At 45.0% G+C, this 15,978-nt stretch overlaps 2 protein-coding genes across 2 annotated transcripts in view; both read left to right on the plus strand.

The window, feature by feature from the left end:
- Positions 1-941: 941 nt before the first annotated feature.
- LOC115376709 (uncharacterized) lies at positions 942-3,861 on the plus strand. Its single transcript, XM_030076471.1, has 3 exons — positions 942-1,062; positions 1,961-2,182; positions 2,550-3,861. The coding sequence occupies exons 2-3, from the start codon at positions 1,994-1,996 to the stop codon at positions 3,057-3,059; spliced, it is 699 nt and encodes a 232-aa protein (XP_029932331.1). The 5' UTR covers positions 942-1,062; positions 1,961-1,993; the 3' UTR covers positions 3,060-3,861.
- An 852-nt stretch (positions 3,862-4,713) lies between these two features.
- The window catches only part of LOC115376978 (uncharacterized), an 81,260-nt gene continuing 69,995 nt past the window's right edge, over positions 4,714-15,978 (plus strand). The window contains exon 1 of the mRNA XM_030076829.1: positions 4,714-4,796. Within this exon, the coding sequence (XP_029932689.1) occupies positions 4,785-4,796 (12 nt within the window). The 5' untranslated portion in view covers positions 4,714-4,784. The remainder of the gene's footprint in view (positions 4,797-15,978) is intronic.

Raw genomic sequence — 15,978 nt, forward strand, 5'->3', positions numbered from 1 at the left:
GGTGTGTTATGTTACTACAGGTGTTCCTACAGGTGAGTTTATGGTACTACAGGTGTTCCTACAGGTGTGTTTATGTTACTACAGGTGTTACTACAAGTGTGTTATGTTACTACAAGTGTGTTTATGTTACTACAGGTGTTACTACAGGTATGATATCTTACTACAGGTGTTACTTCAGGTGTTTTACGTTACTACAGGTGTTACTACAGGTGTGTTTATGTCACTACAGATATTCCTACAGGTGTGTTATGTTACTACACGTGTGTTATGTTCCAGGTGTTGTGTTCCAGGTGTATTATGTTACTACAGGTGTGTTATGTTACTACACGTGTGTTATGTTCCAGGTGTTGTGTTCCAGGTGTATTATGTTACTACAGGTGTGTTATGTTCCAGGTGTGTTATGTTACTACAGGTGTGTTATGTTACTAGAGGTGTGTTATGTTCCAGGTGTTGTGTTCCAGGTGTGTTATGTTACTAGAGGTGTGTTATGTTCCAGGTGTGTTATGGTCCAGGCGTGTCATATCAGGTGAGGGCTCTACAGCAGAGGGCAGTTTCCTGCAGATTATAAATGTCATGTTCAGGCTCCTGAGTGTCCAGCACAGCTAAAACAAATGTGTGTAAACTGTTGATATTTCCTGTGTTTTGTGCAGCTGAACCAGCCTGGAGGTCAAACTGAGCTCAGAGACACACTGACGGCTGCAGGACGTGTCATCATGTTCACTTCATGTTGAGCCGCTTGTCCCCATTAAATCAGCAAAAGTTAAAAACCATGTTACTCCTGCGCTTTATTAACTCCCCAACCCAAGCGCCTGACCCTGCAACAGCTCTGCTCCTCGGCATTAAAATATGATTTCCAGACCAAAATATGACTAAAGAGGATCTGAAGTCTCTCCAAAACTGTCCTGCAGGTTGTTATTTACTCCGCAAGCAGCAGGACGAGACAAATGGGAGGAAGTGACGTCACGGTCGGCGCGCGGGAGATGCAGCGGCGGCTCCTCTCTGTGTGTCTCTGCTGAAGAAGCTGCAAAGTCTCTGTGATCGGATGTGCAGGTGATCGATCAGGTAAAGAGCCGATCAGGGATCAATATTAATGCTTGGGGATCAGACTCCTCTGCTGTGCGGCTGCAGGTCGGATCAGATCAGTCCGCGGCGCGCTGGGAAAGTCGCTCAAAGTCTCTTTTCCGTGTTTTAAAGTCTAAATATTCACCGCGTCGTGACTTTCAGAGTTCATATCCGGACACTGAGGATAAAAAAAAAAGTTTGTTCACCATGTGAACAAAGTTTGTGTGAAGTCTCGTCACCAGTGACAGCCTGAAGATGCGGAGAAAAAAAGTGAATGTTTACTTTCAGTTTCTGCCGGGGCTTCAGATCATATTTGTCATTTTTAAATATTTCACTCATTATCATTGCCTTTATTGGTGAAGTGTATACAAACATCCTGCTGCGAGTTTTCGAGTTTGTCATGTGTTTTTGTTTTTTTTTTTTTTTCTTCCCCTAAACATAAGACTCCAACTGTGCCATCCCACCCGCATTCCGTGACAGACTGTGATTGGCTGGCCCGGCTTGCGTTGGTTGGGGTTGGATCATGTGCACACACTGATGCAAAATCACTTGATTTCTTCACTCAAAAAAAAAACAAACAAACAAACAATAAAACAGGTGGTCAGCGGGTCATATCACCAAAACAATTGGTAAAAAACAAACAAACAATACAGTGTTGTATTGTTTGTATTATATACATATTGTTTTCTACATAATTCCATATGTCCTCTTTCATAGTTTTGATGTCTTCAGTATTAATCTACAGTATAATCTAGAATATAATAAAAATAAAGACAACGTGTGTCCAAACTTTTGACTGGTGCTGTAAAGTAAACGAACTAGAAATTTGGTGATAAGTGAAAAATAACCAAAAAACAAACATTGTAATCATTTGTAACTGTTATCAATACATATTTAGATGAACTGACAGGAGGTTGACCACAGCTCTGTGATGGAGGAAAGGGAAGAGAGGGAGGAGAGGGAGGAGGGGCTCCCAGGACCTGAACCAGAACCTGAACCAGGACCAGATCCCCGTGTGTCAGTGGCGAGCGGCGGTGGGGAAGCTGCTGCGGCGGCGGCGGCGGCAGATGAGGCGCAGCGTCTGGAGGAGCTCCGTCACGCCAGGAGGGAGGAGACTGAGGTGTGTAGCTGCTCCTGGATCACACACACACTCAGCTGTGATGATGAGTCACCTGTGGGGGACAGGACCACGTGTTAATCTCCTGATTCAATTGTTAATTAATTAAGTAATTAATTAATTAATTAATTAATGCAAAAAATCAAATCAACAGCAAAACAATTACTAGAAAAAATACCAGTAAAATAATAAAAATAAAAATTAATTAATTAATTAATTAATTAATTAATTAATAAAATAGCACAAGGTAAAATAAATAAATAAATAAATAAATAAATGAATGGATGGATGAATGATTGGATGGATGGATGGATGGATGAAGTATAAGGTCCCAGACTCTGATTCTTCTTCGTGTGATTTGTTCCTCCAGCGGCTCCTGCAGGACTTGACCCTGGAGGAGTGGCGGGAGCTCGGGAGCCGTCTCCTCGAGCGGGAGCCCGGGCTGGTTTTCGACGCCCTGGCGATGCACCGGCGGCGGCGTGGCGCCCCGGCGGCGGCGGCGGGCGTGCCGGGGGCGCCGTGGTGCGTGTGCGGGAACTGCAGGGAGATGCCCACGGAGCTGGAGAGGAAGTGCTGCGGCCAGGAGGCGGCGCTCTGCCTCAGCACGCTGCCGTCCTTCTCCCTGTACTGCCTGGACGCCGGCTTCCTGCGCATCCACAGGAACTACAGGGAGGGCGTGGCCCGGGCGGGCGGGGCCGAGGGGGGCGGGGCCCACGAGCCCGGCGAAGACAACCGCGCCTTCCGCTACATGGCGTACAGAACCTTCAGCCTGTGGCAGCACGGCGCCGCCGGGCGCAGGAAACGCCTCCTGCCCAGCTGCTGCCTGTGGAGGATCAGAGACCAGTGGCCCGACGCCGACGACCAGTACTCTGCAGCCTGACACACACACACACACACACACACACACACACACACAGGGTTCATGGCTACATGCGGGGAAGAGGAGTAAATATTCAGAGAAAAAAGAATCTGAATGTCGGAGATTGAAGTTGTAAATTTAGGAGAAAAAAACTCACAAATTTCCACGAAAAAAACGAATTTTTCTTGCTTTTTTTCTTATAAATCTGACTTTCATCTCAGAGGATATTCAAGATTTTCTCATAAATTGGTGACTGTATAATCTCAGAATTTTCTTTTTGTTTTCTCATAAATTGATTTTCATTTTTTCTTTCCGGAAATGTACGACTTTATCTCAGAAATTCAATTTTTTTTTTCCTCTAAATTTTTTTTCCTGTTATTTTTGTTCTCTCTACAGTGGCACAAATACGGCGACATAAAAACCTACTGATTCCGTATTAACAAATAAAATGTCAATAAAATCTATTTTGGGGAATAAATTACCACCACAATAAACCAGTAATGTACTAATTTGTGTTGTGAACCAGTTAAACTTCCTGCAAACATAAAACAAGATGAAATCTGTTTTTTTTTTTTTCGTTAACATGACAGTGGATCGATCCTCAGTGCAGGGTTGTGTGTTTATTTTATCACTAAATTAATTAGACTAGTTTTATCATTCGGTTGTCCATGTTTATTTTGTGTTGTGTATCTAAGTATTTTAGTTTGTTTTCTATTGAGACAAACTTATTGTGCCTCTTGTGTTTAATTTAATACGTGCTGTCACTGTGTGTACATGTGTTTCACTGTTCTGTTGTTATTGTTTTAACCTGATTTGATTAATAAAGAAATCTAAAAACTATTTCAAAGGCTTTTCGTGGTGTAGATTCCATATTTACCTCATTCTTTTTTAATCTTGAAAGTCTGATCTAATATAATTCTTCCCTTTAGATTGATGACATCCTTGACTTATATATCTAATTTAAATGTACTTTGTATATAATTACTCTCCATTCCACTATATCTGTTTAAATTTGTAACGTAAAGGCTCTATTTTTTTTTTCTAGTTGTATATTTTTGCCATTACACTTCTGTTATTTATTTGATTTTATTTATTTCTCCTTTATTTGATTAATGTCAGGACATGAGGTATACATGTGACGTACAATTTTCATCAGAGAGGTTGTTGTAAATATACTTTACTATAAAAAATAATATAAAAAATTACAGTGAGGCACAAATAACAAAATGCAGGGTAAAAGAAAGAAACAAAAAACGTCTAATTGGAGTAAATTTGAAATGTCTAAGTAGTTTTTTTTTTTTTTTTTTCAATAGTAGTCAAATATGAATTTGCAAAAACAGATAAAAGCCATCCTTAAAATCAATACACCTTTTTCACTGATACTGCTTGGAGTACACACACACATATATACACACACACACAAAGCATGATTTAGGATAATAAACATTATGCCAGGCTAAATAAACATATAAAAAATAGAAATAAATATAAAGTAAATTGTAATAAATTTCAAAAAAGTTTGAAAAGATTTAATAAATTCAAATGGAGATATCTGTTTTTGCAAATGAACTCTTCATATATAAAAGGATAAACAGACTTTATGTTGTTTTGTTTGTTGCACTAAAAATCTTGTTGTTTTCCTGTTTACGAGGCTGATTCGGCCAATCCGGAGAAAGCGGAAATGACGTCGTGCCTCCGCCGCCTGGACGCTAAAGATGGCGTCAGATTCAAACGGTTTCTGAACAGATGTTGCAGTCGGTAAGTTTCCTACAAAACTCTTGTCATTTTTTGGTTTTAGTTCTCGTCTTATGGCAGAAGCAGGCGGACTAGACCTGCTCGACTCGTTTAGCTGAATGAAGGTGTTTGTTGTTGTCTGTGTTCTTCATGTCGCCTGTCAGTGTGAACATGTTTTGTTTGGGTCCGGACTCTGTCTTCGCTAAAGTGGAAGTCCATTCAAAAAAATGTCAGTTTACGGCTCCTTCTCTGACTGGCAAACACACATAAAGGATAAAAAATCAGTGAACACATTTTATAAATCAGATAAGACTGGAGATCAATTCGGCATATTAATAATCCACCAAGCGGCGCGTCACCGTAACATAATCCAGGTTGAAAATGTGAGCGCCGCGTCTCTCCGTCCGCCGCCTCGCTGGACTTGACGCATGTCTGCCGCTCAGGTGTGTGTTCACGGCGGGGGGGATGGATGCCGAAATGAAGAGCAAACACTCTCGAGTCGTGGAAATGTTAAAAAATCATGTTTCACCCGGTGTTAAAGACGCAAAAGGCGATTCTCGGCGTAAAAGACGGATTTTTTAAATGGAGTTTGGTTGGCAGCGCCTCCCGGCTGTGGGCTTTGGGGACGAGCGCGTCCGCTGGCAAGGCGACGACAGCCGAGCAACCAGCAGCGGCTTGAGTCTGTGTGCCCGGTGACAGCAAAATATCAAATTAAAGTGAAAGATCATCGCTGCAAGCCGGACCCCAGCCTTACTGAAAACACATTAAAGATGAGATAACGAGGAAATTATTGTTAATTAAAGCTGCAAGCAGCGTTGGACGGGCCCTCGCCCCCCCGTGCACGTCGGGGACGGCGCGCGTGTTGAAGCGTAGACAATTCGCCCATTTGTTCCAGTTTTTCGGTGCTTTTATTGTGAAAGAGTTTTGGGCTTTTATTTTGAAAGGCCGCAGAAGTCCTAGTGTGTGACCGACAGGAGTACTGGCAGCTGCTGCATGATCACGCCAAAATGCAGGCACACACACTCACTCACTCACTCACACAAACACACACACGTGCACACACACACACACACACACACACACACACACACACACACACACGACCCCAACAAAAACCCACTGGTAGTACATTCGCTGCTGGTGCCCCTCTGGCCACTAGCAGCGCCCCTCCAGCAGATGGCGCCCTTAGCATGTCCTAGTGTGTGACTGACTTGAGTAGTGGCAGCTGTGGCATGATCACACCAAAATGCAGGCAGACAGAGAAATCCTCATTCAATCCAGTGGAGAAATCCAGAAAACCCACCCCTGTTTGAGGTGTCACAGCTTGGTCACCGTTTGAGTTACAGACTTGATTCAAAGCTTAAACAAGTCACGAGACTCGGATCTATAAATCTCCCATTTACATGATTTTGCTATCTTTTACCGTTTTGGAGTTATGGCAGTTTTAGTTTGAGAGTGTTTTCTGCTCCCTCTGAGCTCTTACAATGGGTGTGTATTGCGCATTCCTGAGGCAGCTAGAGTGAGTCACATGTCCAGGCAGAGTGCAGAGCAGAGCACACCAGAGTCAAAAATGTTTGAAAACTCTTCACAGCTACCACAAACTTGGTCCAATCCACATCAAAACTACATATTTTTGTAGGAATTTTTGTCCTCTTTCCATCTGCATAGTTTTCAAAGCCGTCAGACTTTTACTTTAGACTCCAGGGGCTTAATTAGTGCCAAAAGTCAGCCTCTTCACACCAAAGTCCATGGAAAAAAACGAGGTGTTGGTTTTGGCCACTCCGACTTTGAGGGCTTATAAAATCCAAACGAATCGAGTAATGACGGAGTTTTTAGCAACATTTGTTCAGCACTGTGTCCTCTGTCATCTGTTAAATTTTCAAGCCGCTGACACTTACGGCCTGGGAGGAGATAGATTTTGTTCAAAGCGGAATTTGGGGCGAGAACGTGATGTTCAAACGCAAATTGCGGACTTCCTGTTGATTTTAGGTCGGGGGTGTCAGCGCGTGAATTGTAGGGCTTGCTGAGACCTACATTTCGGCAGTGGTTTGGTCTTTTTATCACATTCCTGTGGGCCGCAGCGGCTGCCTTTGTGTGCCTAGGTGGCGCTACCGAACCCATTTTTGCACCTTGGGGGTCTGTTTGTCCATTTTATCCAATTTTTCGCCAGATGTGGGCTGCGTGCCGAATTTGGTGAGTTTTTGAGCATGTTTAGGGGGTCAAATTAAGGCCGAATGACACGTAAGAATAATAATAAATTAAAGCTGCAAGCAGCGTTGGACGGGCCCTCGCCCCCCCGTGCACGTCGGGGACGGCGCGCGTGTCGAAGCGCAGACAATTCGTCCGTGTGTTCCAGTTTTAAGGGTATTTTTCGGTGCTTTTATTGTGAAAGAGTTTTGGGCTTTTATTTTGAAAGGCCGCAGAAGTCCTAGTGTGTGACCGACAGGACTACTGGCAGCTGCTGCATGATCACACCAAAATGCAGGCACACACACTCACTTACTCACTCAGTCACTCACACAAACACACACACACACACACACACACACACACACACACACACACACGCACGTGCGCACACACACACACACACACACACACACACACACACACACACACACACACACACACACACACACACACACGCCAACAAAAACCCACTGGTAGTACATTCGCTGCTGGTGCCCCTCTGGCCACTAGCAGCGCCCCTCCAGCAGATGGCGCCCTTAGCATGTCCTAGTGTGTGACTGACTTGAGTACTGGCAGCTGCTGCATGATCACACCAAATGCAGACAGACAAAGAAATCCTCATTCAATCCAATGGAGAAATCCAGAAAACCCACCCCTTTTTGAGGTGTCACAGCTCGGTCACCGTTTAAGTGACAGACTTGATTCAAAGTTTAAACGAGGCACGAGACTCGGATCTATAAATCTCCCATTTACATGATTTTGCTATCTTTTACCGTTTTTGAGTTATGGCAGTTTTAGTTTGAGAGTGTTTTCTGCTCCCTCTGAGCTCTTACAATGGGTGTGTATTGCGCATTCCTGAGGCAGCTTGAGTGAGTCACATGTCCAGGCAGAGTGCAGAGCAGAGCACACCAGAGTCAAAAATGTTTGAAAACTCTTCATAGCTCCCACAAACTTGGTCCAATCCACATCAAAACTACATATTTTTGTAGGAATTTTCGTCCTCTTTCCATCTGCATAGTTTTCAAAGCCGTCAGAGTTTTACTTTAGACTCCAGGGGCTTAATTAGTGCCAAAAGTCAGCCTCTTCACACCAAAGTCCATGGAAAAAAACGAGGTGTTGGTTTTGGCCACTCCAACTTTGAGGGCTTATAAAATCCAAACGAATCGAGTAATGACGGAGTTTTTAGCAACTTTTGTTCAGCACTGTGTCCTCTGTCATCTGTTAAATTTTCAAGCCGCTGACACTTACGGCCTGGGAGGAGATAGATTTTGTTCAAAGCGGAATTTTGGGCGAGAACGTGATGTTCAAACGCAAATTGCGGACTTCCTGTTGATTTTAGGTGGGGGGTGTCAGCGCGTGATTTGTAGGCCTTGATGAGACCTACATTTCGGCGTTGGTTTGGTCTTTCTAGCGCATTCCTGTGGGCCACAGCGGCTGCCTTTGTGTGCCTAGGTGGCGCTACCGAGCCCATTTCTGCACTTAGGGGGTCCGTTTGTCCATTTGATCAAATTTTTCACCAGACCTGGCCTGTGTGCCAAATTTGGTGAGTTTTTGAGCATGTTTAGGGGGTCAAATTAAGGCCTAATGACACGTAATAATAGGAAAAATTAAAGCTGCAAGCAGCGTTGGACGGGCCCTCGCCCCCCCGTGCACGTCGGGGACGGCGCGCGTGTCGAAGCGCAGACAATTCGTCCGTGTGTTCCAGTTTTAAGGGTATTTTTCGGTGCTTTTATTGTGAAAGAGTTTTGGGCTTTTATTTTGAAAGGCCGCAGAAGTCCTAGTGTGTGACCGACAGGACTACTGGCAGCTGCTGCATGATCACACCAAAATGCAGGCACACACACTCACTTACTCACTCAGTCACTCACACAAACACACACACACACACACACACACACACACACACACACACACACGCACGTGCGCACACACACACACACACACACACACACACACACACACACACACACACACACGACGCCAACAAAAACCCACTGGTAGTACATTCGCTGCTGGTGCCCCTCTGGCCACTAGCAGCGCCCCTCCAGCAGATGGCGCCCTTAGCATGTCCTAGTGTGTGACTGACTTGAGTACTGGCAGCTGCTGCATGATCACACCAAAATGCAGGCAGACAGAGAAATCCTCATTCAATCTAATGGAGAAATCCAGAAAACCCACCCGTTTGAGGTGTCACAGCTCGGTCACCGTTTGAGTTACAGACTTGTTTCAAAGTTTAAACGAGTCACGAGACTCAGATCTATAAATCTCCCATTTACATGATTTTGCTATCTTTTACCGTTTTTGAATTATGGCAGTTTTAGTTTGAGAGTGTTTTCTGCTCCCTCTGAGCTCTTACAATGGGTGTGTATTGCGCATTCCTGAGGCAGCTAGAGTGAGTCACATGTCCAGGCAGAGTGCAGAGCAGAGCACACCAGAGTCAAAAACGTTTGAAAACTCTTCACAGCTCCCACAAACTTGGTCCAATCCACATCAAAACTACATATTTTTGTAGGAATTTTTGTCCTCTTTCCATCTGCATAGTTTTCAAAGCCGTCAGACTTTTACTTTAGACTCCAGGGGCTTAATTAGTGCCAAAAGTCAGTCTCTTCCCACCAAAGTCCATGGAAAAAACCGAAGTGTTGGTTTTGGCCACTCCGACTTTGAGGGCTTATAAAATCCAAACGAATCGAGTAATGACGGAGTTTTTAGCAACTTTTGTTCAGCACTGTGTCCTCTGTCATCTGTTAAATTTTCAAGCCGCTGACACTTACGGCCTGGGAGGAGATAGATTTTGTTCAAAGCGGAATTTTGGGCGAGAACGTGATGTTCAAACGCAAATTGCGGACTTCCTGTTGATTTTAGGTGGGGGGTGTCAGCGCGTGAATTGTAGGGCTTGATGAGACCTACATTTCGGCAGTGGTTTGGTCTTTCTAGCGCATTCCTGTGGGCCACAGCGGCTGTCTTTGTGTGCCTAGGTGGCGCTACGGAGTCCATTTCTGCACTTAGGGGGTCCGTTTGTCCATTTTATCAAATTTTTCGCCAGACCTGGCCTGCATGCCGAATTTGGTGAGTTTTGGAGCATGTTTAGGGGGTCAAATTAAGGCCGAATGACACGTAAGAATAATAATAAAAAACGAAGCAATTACAATAGGGCTTCGCGCTGTTCCAGCGCTCGGGCCCTAACAAGCAGCGTTGGACGGGCCCTCGCCCCCCCGTGCACGTCGGGGACGGCGCGCATGTCGAAGCGCAGACAATTCGTCCGTGTGTTCCAGTTTTAAGGGTATTTTTCTGTGCTTTTATTGTGAAAGAGTGTTGGTCTTTTATTTTGAAAGGCCGCGGAAGTCCTAGTGTGTGACCGACTGGACTACTGGCAGCTGCAGCATGATCACACCAAAATGCAGGCACACACACTCACTCACTCACTCACTCACACAAACACACAAACACACACACACACACACACACATACGCACGTGCACACACACACACACGTGCACACACACACACACACACACACACACACACACACACACACACACACACACACACACACACACACACACACGCCAACAAAAACCCACTGGTAGTACATTCGCTGCTGGTGCCCCTCTGGCCACTAGCAGCGCCCCTCCAGCAGATGGCGCCCTTAGCATGTCCTAGTGTGTGACTGACTTGAGTACTGGCAGCTGCTGCATGATCACACCAAAATGCAGACAGACAAAGAAATCCTCATTCAATCCAATGGAGAAATCCAGAAAACCCACCCCTTTTTGAGGTGTCACAGCTCGGTCACCGTTTAAGTGACAGACTTGATTCAAAGTTTAAACGAGGCACGAGACTCGGATCTATAAATCTCCCATTTACATGATTTTGCTATCTTTTACCGTTTTTGAGTTATGGCAGTTTTAGTTTGAGAGTGTTTTCTGCTCCCTCTGAGCTCTTACAATGGGTGTGTATTGCGCATTCCTGAGGCAGCTTGAGTGAGTCACATGTCCAGGCAGAGTGCAGAGCAGAGCACACCAGAGTCAAAAATGTTTGAAAACTCTTCATAGCTCCCACAAACTTGGTCCAATCCACATCAAAACTACATATTTTTGTAGGAATTTTCGTCCTCTTTCCATCTGCATAGTTTTCAAAGCCGTCAGAGTTTTACTTTAGACTCCAGGGGCTTAATTAGTGCCAAAAGTCAGCCTCTTCACACCAAAGTCCATGGAAAAAAACGAGGTGTTGGTTTTGGCCACTCCAACTTTGAGGGCTTATAAAATCCAAACGAATCGAGTAATGACGGAGTTTTTAGCAACTTTTGTTCAGCACTGTGTCCTCTGTCATCTGTTAAATTTTCAAGCCGCTGACACTTACGGCCTGGGAGGAGATAGATTTTGTTCAAAGCGGAATTTTGGGCGAGAACGTGATGTTCAAACGCAAATTGCGGACTTCCTGTTGATTTTAGGTGGGGGGTGTCAGCGCGTGATTTGTAGGCCTTGATGAGACCTACATTTCGGCGTTGGTTTGGTCTTTCTAGCGCATTCCTGTGGGCCACAGCGGCTGCCTTTGTGTGCCTAGGTGGCGCTACCGAGCCCATTTCTGCACTTAGGGGGTCCGTTTGTCCATTTGATCAAATTTTTCACCAGACCTGGCCTGTGTGCCAAATTTGGTGAGTTTTTGAGCATGTTTAGGGGGTCAAATTAAGGCCTAATGACACGTAATAATAGGAAAAATTAAAGCTGCAAGCAGCGTTGGTCGGCCCTCGCACCGGTGCCGGTCCGCCACGATGATGTCTGAACTGCAGACAATTTATCCATGTTTCCCATTTGTAAGGGTATTTTTCGGTGCTTTCAGTTGGAAAGAGTTTTGGGCTTTTATTTTGAAAGGCCTACGATGTCCTAGTGTGTGAGTGACATGAGTAGTGCGCTCATACATGAGTCCTGGCAGCTGTGTCATGATCAGACCAAAATGCAGGCAGACAGAGAAATCCACATTCAATCCAATGGAGAAATCCATAAAAACCCACACCCATTTGAGGTAACGCCGCTCGGACATCGTTTGACTTACGGACGTGATTCGAAGTTTAAACAAGGCACAAGACTCGGCTCTATAAATCTTGTATTTCCATGATTTTGCTATCTTTTACCGTTTTTGAATTATGGCAGTTTTAGTTTGACTGTTTTTTCTGCTCCCGCTGACGGTTTATAATGGGTGTGTATTGGGGAACTGTCCGTTGCTTAGAGTGAGTCACATGACTGGGCAGAGTGCAGAGGAGAGGACACCAGGGTCCAAAATGTTGGTAAAGTCTTCACAGCGGCCACAAACTTGTTCCAATTTAAAAATCAATTTCATATTTTTGTAGGAAATTTCGTCCTCTTTCGTGTGGCATAATTTTCGAAGCCGTGCGACGTTTACTTTAGACGCCAGGGGCCTAATTAGCGCCAAGTGTGCGCCTCTTCACGCCAAACTCCATGGAAAAAATGGCGTTTTGATTGCAGCAACGCCGACTTTGAGGGCTTTTAATTTAAAAACTAAGGCCGGAATGACGAAATCCCGAACAACTTTTGTTCAGCACTGTATCCTCTGTCATGTATTAGCTTTTTGAGCCGCTGCGATTTACCGCCTCAGAGGAGATAATTTTTGAACAACGCGAAATTTCGGGCGTGACTCTTACTTTGAAGGGCAAATTGCGGACTTCCTGTTGGTTTTAGGTCGGGGGGGTGAGCGCGTCAAATCTCGGCCTTGATGAGACCTACGTTTCGGCGCTGGTTTGGTCTTTCTATCACATTCCTGTGGGCCGCAGCGGCCAATTTAGTGTGCCTAGGTGGCGCTAGCGAGCCCAATTTTGCACTTTGGGGGTGCGTTTTTCCATTTTATCGAATTTTTCACCAGACTGGACGTGCGTGCCGAATTTGGTGAGTTTTTGAACATGTTTAGGGGGTCAAATTAAGTGTCAAAGAGACGTAATTCCAGCAAAAACAAGACCAACATTAAAGCTGCAAGCAGCGTTGGTCGGCCCTCGCACCGGTGCCGGTCCGCCACGACGATGTTTGAAGTGCAGACATTTCATCCATTTTTCCCTTTTGTAAGGGCATTTTTCGGTGCTTTCAGGTGGAAAGAGTTTTGGGCTTTTATTTTGAAAGGCCCAGGATGTCCTAGTGTGTGAGTGACATGAGTACTGTGCTCATACATGAGTACTGGCATCTGTGTCATGATCAGACCGAAATGCAGGCAGACAGAGAAATCCCCATGCAATCCAATGGAAAAATCGATCAAACCAACCCATGTTTGAGGTAACGCTGCTCGGACATCGTTTGAGTGACAGAGTTTATTCAAAGTTTAAACGAGGCACAAGACTCGGCTCTATAAATCTTGTATTTACATGATTTTGCTATCTTGTACTGTTTTTGAATTACGGCAGTTTAAGTTTGACTGTTTTCTCTGCTCCCACTGACGGTTTATAATGGGTGTGTATTGCGGAACTGTCCGTTGCCTAGAGTGAGTCACATGAGCGGGCAGAGTGCAGAGGAGAGGACGCCAGGGTCCAAAATGGTCGAAAAGTCTTCACAGCGGCCACAAACTTGTTCCAATTTAAAAATTAATTTCATATTTTTGTAGGAATTTTCGTCCTCTTTCGTGTGGCATAATTTTCAAAGCCGTGCGACGTTTACTTTAGACGCCAGGGGCCTCATTAGCGCCAAGTGTGCGCCTCTTCACGCCAAACTGCATGGAAAAAATGGCGTTTTTGTTGCAGCAACGCCGACTTTGAGGGCTTTTAATTTAAAAACTAAGGCCGGAATGACGAAATCCCGAACAACTTTTGTTCAGCACTGTATTCTCTGTCATGTATTAGCTTTTTGAGCCGCCACGATTTACGGCCTCGGAGGAGATAATTTTTGAACGACACGAAATTTCGGGCGTGACTCTTACATTGAAGGGCAAATTGCGGACTTCCTGTTGGTTTTAGGTCGGGGGGGCGAGTGCGTGAAATCTCGGCCTTGATGAGACCTACGTTTCGGCGCTGGTTTGGTCTTTCTATCACATTCCTGTGGGCCGCAGCGGCCGATTTAATGTGCCTAGGTGGCGCTAGCGAGCACATTTTTGCACTTTGGGGGTGCGTTTTTCCATTTTAACGAATTTTTCACCAGACCTGATGTGCGTGCCGAATTTGGTGAGTTTTTGAACATGTTCAGGGGGTCAAATTAAGCGTCAAAGACACGTAATTCCAGCAAAAACAAAACCAACATTAAAGCTGCAAGCAGCGTTGGTCGGCCCTCGCACCGGTGCCGGTCCGCCACGATCCGTGATGATGTTTGTGTCATTGAAGTGCAGACAATTTATCCATTTTTCCCATTTGTAAGGGTATTTTTCTGTGCTTTCAGTTGGAAAGAGTTTTGGGCTTTTATTTTGAAAGGCCGAGGATGTCCTAGTGTGTGAGTGACATGAGTACTGCGCTAAAACATGAGTACTGGCAGCTGTGTCATGATCAGACCAAAGTGCAGGCAGACAGAGAAATGTACATTCAATACAATGGAGAAATCGATAAAAACCCACACCCGTTTGAGGTAACGCCGCTCGGACATCGTTTCAGTTACAGACGCAATTCGAAGTTTAAACGAGTCACAAGACTCGGCTCTATAATTCTTGTATTTACACCATTTTGCTATCTTTTACCGTTTTTGAATTATGGCAGTTTAAGTTTGACTGTTTTCTCTGCTCCCGCTGACGGTTTATAATGGGTGTGTATTGCGGAACTGTCCGTTACCTAGAGTGAGTCACATGACCGGGCAGAGTGCAGAGGAGAGGACACCAGGGTCCAAAATGTTCGAAAAGTCTTGACAGCGGCCACAAACTTGTTCCAATTTAAAAATTAATTTCATATTTTTGTAGGAATTTTCGTCCTCTTTCGTGTGGCATAATTTTCGAAGCCGTGCGACGTTTACTTTAAACGCCAGGGGCCTCATTAGCGCCAAGTGTGCGCCTCTTCACGCCAAACTCCATGGAAAAAACGACGCCCTCGAAGTCGGCGTTGCCGACTTCGAGGGCTTATAAATCCCAAACGCTTCAAATTAATAATAATTCCTTCAGAACTTTTGTTAAGCACGGTATCCTCTGTCATGTATTAGCGTTTCAAGCCCCCACGATTTACCGCCTCGGAGGAGATAAATTTTGTTCAACGCGCAATTTCGGGGCCCGACTCTTACTTTGAAAGGCAAATTGCGGACTTCCTGTTGGTTTTAGGTCAATTTTGTCCCCTATGTTTTTTGTAGGCCTTGATGAGACCTACGTTTCGGCGTTGGTTTGGTCTTTCTATGACATTCCTGTGGGCCGCAGCGGCCGCCTTCGTGTGCCTTTTTGTGCCTAGGTGGCGCTAGAGAGCCCATTTTTGCACTTTGGGGGTCCGAGTTGCCATTTTATCGAATTTTTCGCCAGACCTGGGGGGCGTGCCAAATTTGGTGAGTTTTTGAGCATGTTTAGGGGGTCAAATTAAGGTTTATTTGGACGTAACAATAATAAGAAAAAAACGGTACAAAAACAATAGGCCCTTCTCCCTAAGGGAGGGCGAGGGCCTAAAAAAAACGGTACAAAAACAATAGGCCCTTCTCCCTAAGGGAGGGCGAGGGCCTAACAAGCAGCGTTGGTCGGCCCTCGCACCGGTGCCGGTCCGCCACGATCCGTGATGATGTTTGTGTCATTGAAGTGCAGACAATTCATCCATTTTTCCCATTTGTAAGGGTATTTTTCTGTGCTTTCAGTTGGAAAGAGTTTTGGGCTTTTATTTTGAAAGGCCTAGGATGTCCTAGTGTGTGAGTGACATGAGTACTGGCAGCTGTGTCATGATCAGACCAAAATGCAGGCACACAGAGAAATCCTCATTCAATCCAATGGAGAAATCGATCAAACCCACCCATGTTTGAGGTAACGCCGCTCGGACATCGTGTGAGTTAAAGACTTTATTCAAAGTTTAAACGAGGCACAAGACTCGGCTCTATAAATCTTGTATTTACATGATTTTGCTATCTTGTACCGT

Source organism: Myripristis murdjan, chromosome 18 (genome assembly GCF_902150065.1).
Source record: "Myripristis murdjan chromosome 18, fMyrMur1.1, whole genome shotgun sequence".
Lineage (NCBI taxonomy): Eukaryota > Metazoa > Chordata > Actinopteri > Holocentriformes > Holocentridae > Myripristis > Myripristis murdjan.